The sequence below is a fragment of the Phascolarctos cinereus genome, unplaced genomic scaffold (genome assembly GCF_003287225.1).
Source record: "Phascolarctos cinereus isolate Bilbo 61053 unplaced genomic scaffold, phaCin_HiC Scaffold_726;HRSCAF=1367, whole genome shotgun sequence".
In the NCBI taxonomy this organism is placed as follows: Eukaryota; Metazoa; Chordata; class Mammalia; order Diprotodontia; family Phascolarctidae; genus Phascolarctos; species Phascolarctos cinereus.
The window spans coordinates 249,800,780-249,817,284 of NW_027556098.1; the positions used below are offsets into that span (position 1 = coordinate 249,800,780).

Consider the following 16,505-nt stretch of genomic DNA (forward strand, 5'->3'; position numbering starts at 1 on the left):
ACCTCTAAGAAGCCTCCTCTGAATCTAGCTAAGTACAGAGAGACAGAGAGAGACAGAGACAGAGACACAGAGAGAGAAACAGAGACAGAGAGACAGAAAGAGTTTGTTGGATATACAAGTTTACACATAATTCAAGGTTATCCCCACATCTCAGTTCTTTCAGTAAAGGCTAATAATGCAAAACAATGCCTGATTCCCTAATACCTACCTCCATCTTTCCCTAAGTACTCCCTCTAACCTGAATTACTTCTTCTTTGCCTCCAAATCAAAACAGATACTTCAGCCAAACAGCACCCTCATTCTGTGTTAATATTACTCTACTTACTCCTTTAAGCCAGGGGTTCTTAACCTAGGGGTAGCCCATGGACAGATAGCAGGGGGGTCTGTAAACCTGGATGGGAAAAAAATACACCTTTATTTTTACTAACCTCTAACTGAAATTTAGCATTTCTTTGAATTATTTAAAAACATTATTCTCATAAGAGGTCCACAAGCTTCTCCAGATTGCCAATGGGGTCCATGACATGGGGTCCATGTTTTGATCCTGATTTATTGGAGGAGGCATACTAGAGCAGTGATCCCATTCCTATAGGAAATTCCCTCTACAAATATATCTATCAGGACCTCCAATGCAGCTTATAACCTTAGAGAGGGCATTGAGATTTTAAGCGACCTGCTGGGGGTCCCATAACCAGTATTGGTCAGAAGCAAGGAATGTTAATAACACTAGCTAATGTTTATATAGAGCCTACTATGTGCCAGGCACCATCTTAAACACTTTAAAAATATTATCTCATTTGAACCTGAGAGATAGATAATATTACTATCCTCATTTTACAGATGAGGAAACTGAGGTTAAGTGACTTGCCCTGGTTGTGGTTGTTGTTGTTGTTGTTGTTGTGTTATTTTTCAGTGGTGTCTGACTCTTTGTTGACCTCAATTGGGGTTTTCTTTGCAAAAATACTGGAGCAGTTTGCCATTTCCTTCTCCAGCTCATTTTACAGATGAGGAAACTGAGGCAAAGAGGGGTAGCAAGTAACTTTCCCAGGGTCACATAGCTAGTAAGTGTCTGAAGCCAGATTTGAACTCAGGAAGATGACTTCAGGCCAGGTGTTCTATCAACCATGCTACCTAGCTACTCTGGGTTACATAGCTATTACATGTCTGAGGCTGCATTTGAACTCAGGTCTTCCTGATTCCAGGCCCAGCACTCTAGCCAATGTGCCACCTGGTTGTCCTAAGTCTTTCTGATTAGAGTCTACTATACTAGGCCAAGTTTAAGCTTCTCAAAATAGCATACCACCCTCATATATTGTGTTCTATATTTTCTCCCCCAGCCCTCAAAAATGAGCATAGCTGTCTAAAATTCCTTGACCTTGACCCTCCTTGAACCAGAGTAGTGGTTTTCATATTTGCTGGCCATAATGCTCCAAACTCATTATTCATTCTATGGACTAGACAAGGAGTCTTATAAGGCTAGAGGAAAAACTGTATCATATCACAAGGGAGACCTTTGGCTACTGGTTTGACAAATCTTAAAGAAGTGTCTCCTGTCTCACAGGGCGCTTCTGAAGCCTAACATAACACAGAAGATACACAAAAAAGTGCTTTGTGGCTTATGGGAGTGATAATAAACTGGTTTAATATGACCACTAAAAGACGAAAATTCTTATTAAAAAAACTGACAGAAACTTTTGAAAGTTCAAATAAAAAGAGTCAAGGTCATATTAGAGTCCCCAAATGCTGAATCTACTTCAAATACTTTAATAAAACATATTTCTATAGCAATATAAAATTTACAAACTGATTTCCCACAGATATATCCACAGAAAGGATATGAAGCATAAAGCATGGGCTATGGTAATATTTGCTCTAGGGTGCGTCCGTATGGACCCACCCAAACAAAGGCTCTTCGAATCCACCCTTCTTCAGGACTTCAAAACCATGCCTCTGCTACTATCTCACCCTCAAACATCCAACCATGCCTGTGGTCTTCTCAACCTTAAACATCCCTTTGTAAGGCCTGCCCCCTTCTCCCATTGGTGAGTTCATCCTAGAGTCTTCCATTTTGAAGAGAGGCTCATTTGGGCCCCCAACTCCAATCACCCCAGATTCAAAATCATACTCCTGCTGAGTACCCTCATTCCCCACCCCCCATTAGAACATAAGCTCCTTGAAGGTGGGGATTGTCTTTCTTTTTTCATCCAGTTGTATCCTCTGTACATAGTAAGTACTTAATCCTTCCTCCTTCCCTCCTTTCCTTCCTTCCTTCCTTCTTTTTTTCCTTGCTTCTTTTCCTCCTTTCTTTCCATTCCTTCCTTCTCTTCCCTCTTTCCTTCCCTCTTTTTTCTTCCTTCTCTTCTTTCTTTCCTTCTCTTCCTCCTTTCCTTCCCTCTTTTTTCTTCTTTCCATTCTTTCTTTCCTTCCTTCCCTTCCTTACTTCCCTACTTTTCTTCCTTCTCTTCCCTCCTTCCTTCTCTTTCTTCTTTCCTTCCTTTCCTTCTTTTCTTCCTTCCCTTTCTTCTCTGCAAGGCAAAACTATCAAATGAGACAACATACATGGAGTACTTTGCAAACCTTAAAGCACTATATAAATGCTAGCTTTTATGTTTATTATACGATAGACAAGTACAGAAGAACCACTGACAGGACACAAAGGGCTTCTGCCCTGGAGCTGGGAATAAGCATGTGCAAACATACCAATGAGTATAAACCATAAAGAGAAGCAGGCCATCCAGGACTAATGCCTGAACATCTGGGGAGGAGCAGTGCCCTGGAGAATCATGGGCATCAAAGGAAATGAGGTAGGTCTTTCTGAACATTCTTTGGGGAATCCAGAATTTGAATCAATCGATTTGCACAGCCAGCATATTTCCCCACCACTGCTAGCTGGTGTCACATGGATACTGTAAGACACTTAGAGAAACACTGAGTTCTGTTTCCGTTACTCCTAACCTCAGAAAGTGGGCTGGGGAACAACAAATACCAACTTTGTTCTAGTCTGTTAATCTCTTTTTGGACTCCATGTGTGACACCCAACATACTCACTAGTCCTCCTCCTTTTATTGTCATCTGAACATTGGATAATCTATGTCAAATGCCAAAATTTTGACAAGAACAGGGAGAAGAAAGAGCCTCATTGCACTCCCTGGCTAACTCCATCCAATTTTTTCATAGGATCATGGATTCAAAGCTGGAAAGGCACTTGGGGATTACTTAGTCCAAATTCTTTTAACAAATGAGGAACTGAGGCCCAGAGAAATCAAACAACTTGCCCAAGTAACTTCTGACCAGGATTTGCTCTGACTTCAAAACCACCATTCATTCCATTGTATCACACTGTCCTCCCTTTTTTCCTGGCTTTTAACAATAATGTTTATAGTTGTCCCTATATCAGTTTATACTTTCATATATGTCCCTTTGTGTCTCAGATGGGCTTAGAATTATGTATTTGGTTTCTTATAGTTTTTTTTTCCCAAAGCAAGAATGTCTTCTCTTCACAGATACCATTTGTAGATTCTTTAAAAAAAAAATACTGAGGAAGGTGGCACAGTGGATAGAGCACCGGCCCTGGAATCAGGAGGACCCAAGTTCAAATCCGGCCTCAGATATATAACACCTACTAGCTGGGTGACTCTGGGCAAGTCACTTAACCCCAACTGCCTCACCAAAAACAAAAACAAAAACAAAAAACCCAACATAATGAATAAATCATAGACTTGGTTTGCATCCATATTTTGTGCTTAATTGTCTATTACTTCAAAAGCAACCTTAATATTGCTCGTGTAGGCACACATTTGTCTCTGCAAATAGATTATAAATTCCTTTCAAGAGTAAAGTATCACTTTGAAACCTCTACCCTGACATAGTTCTTGGTACACAGTGCACAGTCAAGACATGTTCTTAACTTAGATTATTATCTATAGAGGAGTTATGGAAAAACATGGGCAAGAATTACACTGGTTGATAAGGTGTAGAAGCATTGCTCTTTCTCTTGGTGGAGGGACAGACCACGCTGATGAGATCATCATCAGCTTCTTCAAAGCAAAATTTATTATATGCTCACAATTTCAGCCCTCCTACCCTGACCTCTTAATTCATTCTTTACTTTCAGAAAATAGCTATAGGAAATAACAAACCATAGGGAACAAAACTTTTCTGAAAAGGAAGAAAGGTAAATTACATCATCTCTCTACTTTGTGCAGAGTATTACAACCAGTTACGGATAGAACTTTCCTTTAGGTACTAGCTTTTATAGTCATGTTGTAAGGATAGAAGACATTTGTGCTTTTAGTCAGAGAGTATTTTAGCTCCTTAAGGCAAAGGAGAAGTAGATAATAGCTTGCCAAGGCAATGAGGGTAGATGGAAGCCGATGAGGAATCACAGAAATGACAACATATCTACATCTTTGAATGCTGGCAGATTTTTATATTCAAGCACAACTTAACAAGGTCAGTGAAAACACTGAGCAGTGGCAAACTTCTGGAACTAGTTCCAGCTGTTCAAAGTTCTTTTTGCCATCTAAAAATGCAGTTAGTAGTATACAATGCTTACATATAATTTCTTAGCATCAGGCACACCCCCAGAATCAAACACCAATTCATTTCTCTACTACCAAGTGGATTTGAAATATAAAAAGTCATTCTGATTTTTTAAAAATTCATTGTTTAGGACAATGTGTAGGACAGGGACCCCTGGGTATCCCCAACACTCTTTTAGAGCATCTGCAAAGCCAAAATCATTTTTGTAATAATATTAAAATGCTTTAATTTCTAATATGGTAAATGTTAATAGACATAACCCACATAAACAAAAGCTACTGGAGAGAGGAATCCTCAATAATGTTTAAGAGTGTAAAGGGGTCCTGAGACCAAAAAGCTTGAGAACCCCTAGCGTAGAGTACTGAATGAATGAAGAGTCAGGAGAGCTTGTGTTCTGATCGGATCCTGGGCACTCACTAGCTATGTGACTTAACGTGAATTACTCGAAACTGTTTGGGCCTCAAAATCACCTTCATAATAATAAGGGGAGGGGAGGAGGGGAGGTTAGACTACATTTTCTGTATGGTCTTAGCTCTAATGTTCTAAGAGTCATTGAAAATTTAGACCGTCTGCCAAAAGTAAATCTACCAGGTTTTCGAAGTCACTCTGAGCAAATTAAGAATGTCCTATGGTAACTGTTTAAATCCTTATACTGTACTTTCTTATTGGGAAATAATTTTAGAATTAAAATAGTCATTAAAGCAAAGGATAAAGAACTCGTTAGTATTTAAATGGTGGTAACCTTATCATTAAGTCCTAGTCCCATTCACTAGCATACAAATTAAATGCTGAGGGGGAGAGGAGGGGAAGGGGTAGCAGTAAATTATTATTATCCAATAATAAGCAGGAATTACATTTCTTTAAAATTTTAAAAACCAATATTGCCACCTAGTGGCAATCTGAATTTCAAAATACAATTAAGCAAATTACAAACAATAATTTTAAAATGAAAAAGGATAGACAGAAGTATATATTCTCCATTTTGTATGCAAAAAGTACCTAGGAGGAATCATTACAAATTATCAATCCCATTTAAAACAAATAGACTATTTTCTAAGTTAGGGATGAAAATTAAAAAAAACAAAACACATTAATACACTGTAAATACATACACAAATTCTTGACTAAAGAGGCAATATTACTTTATAGTGACCTTTGACATATAATGTGTAAATTCACTTTGCTATTGGAGAAACTGTTAGAAAGTAAAATGAAGTACAGAGCTAATTCAGAATCTGCTTTTTGTAACCATTTGCAATTATCCTGACAATAATCTATCAGAAACATTGATTGGGCACCTCCTATCTCTAGAGAAGTAGCACAGCCCAGGGTATAAAGAGCTGATGGCCTTAGAGTCAGGAAGACTAGGGTGTGACATATACTGGCAATGTAACCCTTTTGTAAGTCACTTAATCTCTCTGCTCTCAGGTTACTTAACCACCTTAGGTTATTAAATGGTAAAGGAGCTTCAGATCTGAATGAAGCTAAAGGTTTCTCCACACAGGAAGGTCAAGGGAATGACAAAATCACAAATCTGGAGCTAAAAGGAAACAACTTCTGTGCTGGCTGCTGTGGGGAATAAAAAGAAATCAAATCAATAGACTAGAGGCATGTACAAAAATCATCAGAAATTCAAGGCAACATACAAGTGCCACGTGAACAACACAAGAGAATCATTGTAGGGTGAGGTGGTAGGGAAAGGGGCTTAAAGGGATGGATAAGTTCTAAATAAATGGAGATGATGGGAGAGAGGATTTTAAGGCCATATAAATGGCAACAGAAATGGTATGGAGATAGGGAGTACACATGGTATATTCAAGGGACAATAAATAGTTAAGTTAAAGATAAGTCTTTGGTCCATAAGTAAAAGTTTAGAGGTCAAGAAAAAAACATTAGAAAGTAATTTAGAGGTTTATTTCCAAATTATCTTAAAGAATTACTTGCCTTTATTTTTGACTCATATCTGATTTTTTCTAATAATAGCAATTATTGCTATTTATGCAGCAATTTATACACACACTATCTCATTTGAGCCTCATGGTAACCCTTGTAGATAGGCACTACAGGGATTACTAATCCCCTCTTTACAGATGAAGCAGTGAGGCTTAGAAAGGTTAAGCAACTTATTTCTTGTCACACAGCGAATGAATGTCAGGGGCGGGATGTGAACCCAGGACTTCAAGACTCCAGGTCCAATATTCTATCTACTAAGCCACACTACCAGAACTCATTTCAAAACTATTCTTTACCCTTTCCCCCAGTTTGAGCTAAATAGAACAGCAGTTCTATATAGGAAGCAGGAAGGTGCAGAAGAAAGAGTTCTAGATTTGGAGTAAGAGGATCTGAGTTCAAATATTGACTTAAACAAATCATTTAATCTTTCTGAGCCTCCCTCAATTTCCTTATCTGTAAAATAAAGAGACTGGACTTGGTGAGGTCCAGTCCAGCTCTAAGTATATTATCCTAAAGGAACTAACTAACTCTAGATATTATTAAAAAAAAAAAAAGAATACCTGTATTTCTTCTGATAAAATACAATGTGTCCAACTCTGAATCATTCTCTGTAATGGAGACAACTGTGTATTACTAGTATGGATCAAATGGGGAAAATGGAGGAGAGTGGAATTCATAATCTAAAAAGCTGGATGAAGATAAAACACCTTTCTGACTAACCAAGAAGGAAAAAGGGGTTTCTAGTGCATGCTGGGAAGATAAGAAGCTAAGACTCACTATCTATGGCCCCTATCAGCACATAGATAATATATATAACAGAAGGATAGTTGCCCATCAATGTTACTGTCAATCAAAGAATTTTTCCTTAGAGGTAAGCACAGTAAAGTGAACTCATTTCAGTTCTGTGAACTCTTGATTAGATGCAATTTGCAAATTATCCAGGCTACTGGTTTCTCCCTTTTCTCCTTAATGCCTACCTTTCCCCCTGGAGAACAGGCATGGAAAATTAAAGGAAAAGAAACCCATACCAGCTAGGCTGGGTACTCATTAACAGTTCAAATGAAACGGTGAAAGTTTAGGGGGAGATAATATAGAAGGCTCACTTAAAATGAGTTGTTTGTTTTTAATATTTATAATAGAGATAAATTAATCATGAACAATTAATTAGTCATGCTTCCCCTGTCTCCTATTCCTGAAGATAATCAAAGTCTGAACTGTAGCCAGGAATTCTTCCATCTCTTTAAAGTACAGTCATGGGTAGTATGGTATATAGATAATAGAAGACAGCTAATCTAGAGGCTGGCATGTCCTGAGAAACACTTCCCTGCCCTCCATGGATTTCAATAACTTACAGAGGTCATGAAGTTGAACAAGACAATTTTTTAAATTCATTCAACATTTACTTATTACCTAACTACTTAAAACAACTTGAGAAAATGTTAAGCATTAAGTATAGCCATTATTCATTGGCCTTTGTATTAATCAATAAAACGGTCACTAAGACTGCTCATTTTTCCATACAGCATCCTCTTCCTTCCTGCCACCACCCCCATCACCAAAGAAGAATCCTCTATTGGAATATGTATTTCCTTTGCAAAAGAGCTCTTTGGTAATAAAGCAAAATGAGATAGCGTCATGTTGAGTAACTCAAATTCAATACCATCTTGAAACATAACAGCAATGCAGGGGTATTATGTCATAGAACTTCAGCCAAATACAAAAAAAAATATCTTTACTATTAATGCAACACAATGTGACATGTTGGATGAGGAATCAGTTTTGGAGTCTCTAAGCTCTGGGTTCAAGTCTCACCTCTGACACAAACCTCTGTGAACTTGGGCTTACCCTCTCAGGGTCACAGGCAACTCTGTAAGACTATAAAGTTGCAGAGGAGGTGCTGACCTATATTGGTAGAGGAATTCTCCTCGCCAGAAGTTCCCTAGACCAGTGAAATCATGGGTCTGGGCCCCCAAATGATATAAAGGAGTGTATATGCTCCTCTTAGAAAAACACACAAAAAGATGCACTTTGTGACCCAGGCAAAATGGACAAGTTATAGCTGGTTGAAAGAAGGAATCATAATTAATAATAATAATAACAACATTGAAGCAGCTAACATTTACATAGAATCAACTAGGTGTCAAGCTTACGATGTGCTAAGCAATTTACAAATATTTTCTCATTTAATCCTCACAACTATTCTGCGCAGTAAGTGCTATTATGATCCCCATTATAGAGTTGAGGAAACTGAGGCAGACAAAGGTTAAGTGAATTACCCAGGGTTACACACCTGGTAAATGTCTGAGGCCAAATTTGAACTCAGGTCTTTCTGGTTCTAGACCCAGTACTCTGTGCACGATGGCGCCACATAGCCACCTCAAGTAGGCCAAGCTTGCCCACTTTAACTTATGAACATATGTGATTTCTTCACATATATCTGTCATGTAAGCATCATATCATAGTCTTAAGTATTCCTTCATACTAAAGGATAAATTGAACTGAAGGAATCATGGAGTATCAGTGGCGTATCATCTCTTCTTCTGGAAGTTTAAGGGCTTCCTCCTTGTATTCAAATACCAATCTTATTAGATTATAAGTTCCTTGAGGGCAGAGACTATCTTTTGCCTCCTTTTGTATCCCCAGAGCTTAGCAACAGCTGGCAATCACAGGCACTTAATAAATGTTTATGGATTGGTTGATCTAAGGGCAAGACTGGGGGGAGATGCATCAGAGGAGGTATTCTGGACCCAAATTACAAATTAAATTATATCACAAAGGCAATTAAATCTAAGCAAAAAATTATAGGAAATCAAAACAACCATGTCACCAAAATGAATTCAAGTTTTATCTCAAACATGCAAAACTATCTATGAATGAAACGTTAAATATTCTGAATCTTATTATCCAATTTTTATATTTTCCCTTCTAAAAATTCTTTTCTACTTCCTTGTACTATACTTCATGCCAAAATTCAGACCCAGCATTCTCTTTATACATATATTTCAGAATGTAGTCATACTAAAAGCATTGGTGATAAAGTGCAGAATTTTAAAGAGTCAACATCCAGTACTAAGTGAACACAATATATTTCAATCCAGACATTTTAATGAGAGTCAAACATATATGAAAGAACAAGTCGTGCAGACAACCCACACATCCGCAACCACATGCAGAACAAACATTCAATCCTTGCGGTTTCTGCCTACCTGGGTAAGATCAGCAGCCTGTTTTAAGATGTTTTGCTCTAATTGCTTTGCTCTCTCTGCATGAAAAGAATTACTTTGACTCTGGATGACAAATACAACTTCTTTTAAGTCTGTGAATCAGAAAATAGGAATATTAGGTGAGTTGGGTTTTTTTTGTTTTATTTTGCTTTTCCCCATTGCCAGGGTAAATGGGAAAAGTAAGAAACCATACAAGGCACCAGGCAGGAAATCAATAACTCTTTGAATATAGCTAATAGGTTTGCAAAGCACTATACAAATATTATCTCATTTAATACCCACAACAACCCTAGGAGCTGGGTGCTATTATTAACTTCAATTTACCAGTGAGGAAACTGAGGCTGAGAGAAGAGTTACTTGTTCAAGGTCACACACCTAATAAGTGTCTGAGACAGGATTTGAATTCAGGACTTTCTGACTCCAAGTCTATTATTCTATCTAGTCACCATACCACTTAGCTAGCTGCCTTGTGTAATCAGGATTCCTATAAATCTACACCCTTACAATGTTCTTCCAAACCTCCAAACCTGACCTAAGAGGAGTGCAGCATCAAGGAAACAATATTACTATACTCAGGCTGCATCTGGACCTGCTCACTTCCTTCTGATTGTGTCATCCAACAGATACAATGATGCATGTATTCATGGGGAATTATCTGCAGTTTTCTGAAAATTCACCTGCCTCATGTGGCTGAGAATTCAAGTTGAGACTAGAACATTGGAACAGGTGCCATATGATCCCCAAACCAGCCATTCCTGGAATCTTTGGGATAACCTGAGGTATACTGCCACTAAATAATAGTGGTATGTTGCTCCTATCTCCCTAAGCATTCAAAACTCTTCACAAAGATCTCTATAATCCCTGAGATCTCCCAGAAGTCAGGTAGTCAGGATTAAGTATTATCTCCATGAAAACAGCAATATAAAAATGTGTCAGTACTTGGTGCTTAAGAATGAAATGTTGCATAAAGCACATCTAAAATAAGCCTGATGGTATTTGCCTGCCAACTGAAATGCCTGGATAAGATGGGTCTGCTTGCCTGGGAAGAGAAAAGTCCTTTGTGCTAGAAACTGAGAGCTCAAAAATTAGTCACTAGGTCCCTGCTGGTTGAGATGGATACTCCAGCTGGCAGATCAGAGAAATACAATCAGGCATTGTCATCCTTTAACCCGATAATGTAGAAATCAACTAACAATCAACCAAAATGCCATGATTGAATACTTATTATGGGCCAGGCACCATGTCAGGGGCTATACAAATAGAAAAGTCTCCGTCCTCAAAGAGTTTCCACCCTACAGCAGTACAATGTTAGATCCCAGGGAACTTTGTTACATCCTTCCAGAAACTGGCTACCTCCCTTCCAACAACATACTCCTCCATACAGTAACTCCTCCATATACTTTCAACATACTCCTCCATACAGTAAAAGCTAGCTTTTACTTTTATCTCTCTTCCCTTCTATGACCTGAATACGCTTTCCCATTCTTTCTTCTTACAGACCCATTGAAAAGAGAAGTGGGTACAAGAAGTCAGACTTGGTGTAAGTGGATGCCAGCACCTGCCCACCCCAACTCAGTCTGACTGAGTACAATAATATTGCTTGGGATAAAATTTTATTGAGCTGTCTTTTATTGTTCTGCAGTTCTACCAGCCAACTGCTCCATTTGCTGTTTTGCATATAAAATTCTCATCTAAATTCTAAACATTGCCTCCAAATGGTCTCAGATGAAAACCTAATAAAAATTTAATATGGGAAAATTCCATGTTGATAGCTATATGTAAATACATACAGGTTCTTCATTCAACTCACCACCCATCTTATTGTCCACAATGATTCAAGGCACTTAATACAAAGGTATACAAAGATAAGAAATGACCCACTCCCTGTTAAATCTACAACATAGATTTAAGTTGATTAGATATTATAGATTATATGTATATAAATAATATGATGTCTAGACGTTAAAATATATAAATCTACATGGCTGCTGTCTCTTTTTTAATTTGTTGGGTTTTTTTAGTTAGAACTGAAATGTTAGCCCAGATCCATAGTTCCAAGTGTGCCAGCTTCCATTCAGCAAAACCTGACCATCTCAGCAAACAGGCCAGCCATCCTTTGTGATGAGAAATGCTCTTGAGCCTCAATTTTCTCCCCTGTAAAATGGTCATGCTACTATTTGTCCTATGTCCATGACAGTTGTGTTCATCAAAGGAAGTAACTCTGAAATAGCAAATTTCTCTCTTTATACTTGTGAGCTACTGTCTATATATTTGATGCCACGATTTCTACAGGGTCAGCAATGAAAGGCTTCATCAGTAACGCAACTATACTTGGACTCAGGGAAGACTTGAGTTCCAATCCCACCTCAGATACTTCCCTGGGCAAATTACTTAATTTCCCTCAACCTGAGTTTTCTCATCAATAAAATAAGGATGCTAGCCTCATTTAGGCTAACCTAGACCTTTTAAGGTCCCTTCCAGCTCTAAATATATGCTCCCATGAAGGCTGCTGCTTCTGTTTTCCAAAGATTTTGTATTTCCTTTCTTATGTACATGGCAAGGTAACTTCAGCATTGTTGGGTAAGGAAGAAATACTGCTGACAACTACTTTTATAGACAACTTGCTGGAACCCAGTTATAGCCTCAGTGAAATTCATTATGTGAAAAGGCTTATGGGTCATTTGAGTCTCCCTATAATAAAAAAAAAGCTAATCATGGAATGTTTGTTTTTCAAAAATAATTCAAATGCTGACACATTCTTCCTCTTCAGGTTGCACTCATGACCCTGCCAGACTTTCTGTACCCTCTCCCCTGTCCCAGAAGCCTCTTTACCCTAGAAACACACTCCAACCCTGGCCTTCATTCACATCTTTGAAGTATCCTCAGTCACTATGGCCTCTATCCTCCTAGAACTACCATTTTAAGGAAAAGGCCCAGGACAGCCATGACTTTCCAGGCTACACTCCTTACTCCACCTTCCTCCACCATGGCCCTGGTAATTTCATGACCAGCCACCTCCCTGACCCTCAGCATTTCAGGTGCCTTTCATGCATCTCCCTTTTTATGTCTTTCCTCATTAGAATATGATCTCTGTGAGAGCAAATACTGTCTTTCTGTTTGTATTTTCATTCCCAGCATTTAGCACAGCGCTGCTGAGTGAATGGTGAAAAAAACAAACAAACAACTTAATACATGCTTATTGACTTGACAATACCCTACAAAGAATAATCTTTGTTTCTGGATAATTATTGGAGAGAGTAAAAGCCATAGCATTCCTCAATTTTATCCCATCACTTCTGATAGTAGCCCTCAGGTTTCACTTAAATAAGAGCCCTCATCATTTACACTCTTCACTTATCTTCCAACTCTAAGTCCCTACTCAGTAGCAGCCCAAGGAACAGAAACAAGTAAGATAACTTGGTTATTTACTTCATCATTTTTCCTATACTCATAGGATTATGGATCTAAAGCTGGAACTGACCAAAGCAGAAGAAGTAACAGAGGACACACAGTCACAAAGGTAGAATACCAATCCAAGGCCAGTATTATTTCTACCATGTTATGCGGCCTTTCTCAATTCATTCCATCGTATTTACTTAAAAAGCTACAACTACTCAAAACACAGCACCATGGTTTTTCCACCAGAAAAAGATATGAGAAGTATCTTGATGAGGAAAGCCATGACATTCTAGAGAAGGGAAGGGGAAGACACAAAGAAGCAAGTGAAAGAAACTGAACACATAGACCAAAATAAATAATAAATACTAAATAAAATAAATAATAAAAAATAAACAATAAATATAAAGTAAGCAAAAAATAAAATAAATACTAATAAAATAAATACTAAAGATGACACTTGGTCAAGAAAAGGAAACAGAGCAGATGAGAAGAAGGAAATGAAGAAAAAGAAAAAGAATCTTGAGGGAAAGGATCAAAACCCATTCTATAACTTCATTGTAAAAATTTATATAGAACAAAGATTTTAAAACCACCAAATTGTCATGGAAAGTCTTTTATGAAAAGTAAGGGTCTATCTATCTGCATACACTCACCTCTTACCTGGGTAGTGCAGGGCACAGGAGAAGAAGCTGAAGAAGGAGAGGAAAGGACTATACTGAGAGTGAGAAGAGAAAAGGGTTCCCATCTCCGTGCTGATGCTAATGGGGTGACAACACGGGGCAAGGCACTTAACCTCAGGTGGTTTTTGAACATGACTCTGTCACCCACTGTATCAAATAGTCTTCCTAGCTTTCTGTTCCCTATGTCTTTCCATCAGCTTCATCTTAGTCATTGACAAAAATTGGGAGAAGGAGCTAGTCTTGAGATAATATATCAAAAAATATTTACTCTACACATCAACAAGAACAAAAGGAAACCCATACTTTACTGCAATATTGCAAGATTAAAATATTCAAGTCTACAAACATAAAAACAAACTTTTCCAGTTACTTACCTAAGTCATTTTTACTTGACGTTCTACTTTTTCCCAAATTCTGTGTTAAAAAAAAAGAAAAAAATCTCATCATATGTGGAAAATATGGTAACACATGGAATAAACATATGCAATCAGACATCACAGCTCTTGGAAAGGTACTTATTCTGATCATGAATTTGAATAGGAGAGCTTGACAATGTCTCCCTTTTCTCACTCACAAAAAAGATCTGGCCCAAAAATGAGATGGAAAGAGGATAGACTTATTAAAAAAAAAATTATTTGGTGAACTATATCAAGGGAAAAAAAACTTAGAAAGATGATAGGATTCAGTGGTATATTTCTCATAACAATGAATTCCTTTAATTTTTATATATTTTATCATCTTTGGGGATTAATTAAGGCAGTCATAAAATAAAATAAAATGAAGATTCTTATTTTATACTTTTCTAATATCTTGGGAGTGATAAGGAATCATTAAGGGATCTTGTAGAAAGCATTCCTGTTCAGAGGGAATCTCTGAGGTTCTTTCTTACTCAGATTCTGAAAAATAACTTGCCTTCATTTGTTAAATGATGTGTCGAATAATATAATCTTCATCATCCCTTCAATTCCTAAATTATATAACCCTAGTAGTCCAATTTGACTGCAATATACAGTCTATGAGTGAGCCAAAGACCCTCAAATATCAGGCTAAGAAAAGTGTATTTTAGAAGCAGCATGATGAAACCAGTCCCAATCCTGCCACTCAGAGGCCGTATATATGAGAGAGCAAATTACTTAACTTCACTGAGTCTTAGTTTCTTCATTTTTAAAATGGAGATAATAATACTGTCTCATAGGTAACATTGGGATAATGTCCCTAGTTCACAGGATTTTTGTGAGGATTAAATGAAGTAATGTTTATAATGCATTAAGGTCTTATATGAATGAAAGCAAATATTGTTGTTTGTGAATAAAATACAAAATGCCAACCACACTTGTAATTTCAATGGCATGAGGAATTCCCAGTAAGAAAAACTCTTTACTAACATAAATTGGCTCTGAAACTTATACTCTTGGAGAGTTCATTGGGAAATTGAGAGGTTAAATGCCTTGCTCAAAGTCATGGTAGCCAGTATGTGTGAAAAGTAACACTTCAACCTAGGTCTACCTGGGGCAGCTAAGTAGCACAGTGGTTAGAGCCCTGCACCTGTAGTTAGGAAGGTCTGACCTCAAACCCAGCCTCAGATACTTTCTAGCTGTGTAACCCTGGGCAAATCACTTAACCTCTGTCTGCCCTAGTTTCCTCATCTGTAAAATGGGGATAATAACAGCACCTACTTCCCAGGGCTGCTGTAAGGATCAGATGAAATAATATTTGTAAAGTGTTTAGCACAGTGCCTGGCACATTGTAAGTACTATACAAATATCAGCTACAATTATTTATAAGTATAATTTATGATTATTTGTAATAATAATATAACTGTTATGAGTTCTGAGAACAGGTCTCTATTGATTATATGACACTGTCTTGGTAGTATATATAGTGGGTTTTCTTTCTAATTTGCCTTTGTCACATCATGATAGTAACAGCTAGCATTTATATAGCACTTTAAAGTATGCAAAGTATTTTACATATGTTGACTCATGTGATCTTCACAATTGGTGATATTATACCCATTTTACAGAGAAGCAAACTGAGGCTAAGTGACTTGCCCAGCTAGTAAGTGTCTGATCACGATTCAAACTCAGGTCATCCTAATTCCAAGTCTCAAGTTCTATCCACCATTCTGAGTTCTATTGGGTGTGGTACCTAGCACCTTACTTTCTCCAGCCTTATACTGCCATATGCAGTGGCTGGACCCCCAGCAAATAATCCACTAAAGGTCTTTTTGTGTTCAATTTTCTTTACAGACTTTGCCAAGACTACATTTATGGATCTTCCCTTACAAAACCGGGATTTGTCTACTTAGCTTGGCAAATGAATGATCATTTAGGGAAGAAAAATAAAATGTAGTAATGAGGAAACAAACACCTCTATTAAACCTATTTTCCAAAATGACATCTTTGAGTGACTGAGGGTAGGGGTTGGCATAAAGCTGAATAAATAGACTACCTGGCCTTTTGTATGGGGACTGAGATAGGAGTATAATTAGCTATTTTTAAAGCTAGACTATTGTGATAGGTTCCACAAAATAAATTTAAAAATAACTTCTATGGAGGTTCCTACGAAGTGGTTCATATCTGTTTACAGGGGAGGATATCAAGGAGAAAGCATCTGGGTGGGAACTTGAAAGATGAGCAGGACATTGACAGGTGGGGATATAAGGGAAGGACATTTTAAGCATAAGAAAAAGCATAAGAAAAATCAC

The 16,505-nt window shown here is 37.6% G+C and overlaps 1 protein-coding gene across 3 annotated transcripts in view; it reads right to left on the minus strand.

Moving 5' to 3' along the window:
• Nucleotides 1–16,505, minus strand: part of B3GLCT (beta 3-glucosyltransferase) — a 130,915-nt gene that overhangs the window by 82,535 nt on the left and 31,875 nt on the right. For 2 of the 3 annotated variants that reach the window (XM_020997157.2, XM_020997159.2), the window contains exons 3-5: nucleotides 14,173–14,212; nucleotides 9,702–9,811; nucleotides 7,056–7,103 (exon numbers count right to left, since the gene is read on the minus strand). In XM_020997157.2, coding sequence (XP_020852816.1) covers nucleotides 7,056–7,103; nucleotides 9,702–9,811; nucleotides 14,173–14,212 — 198 coding nt within the window. The remainder of the gene's footprint in view (nucleotides 1–7,055; nucleotides 7,104–9,701; nucleotides 9,812–14,172; nucleotides 14,213–16,505) is intronic. The other variant, XM_020997158.2, reaches the window with a different exon arrangement.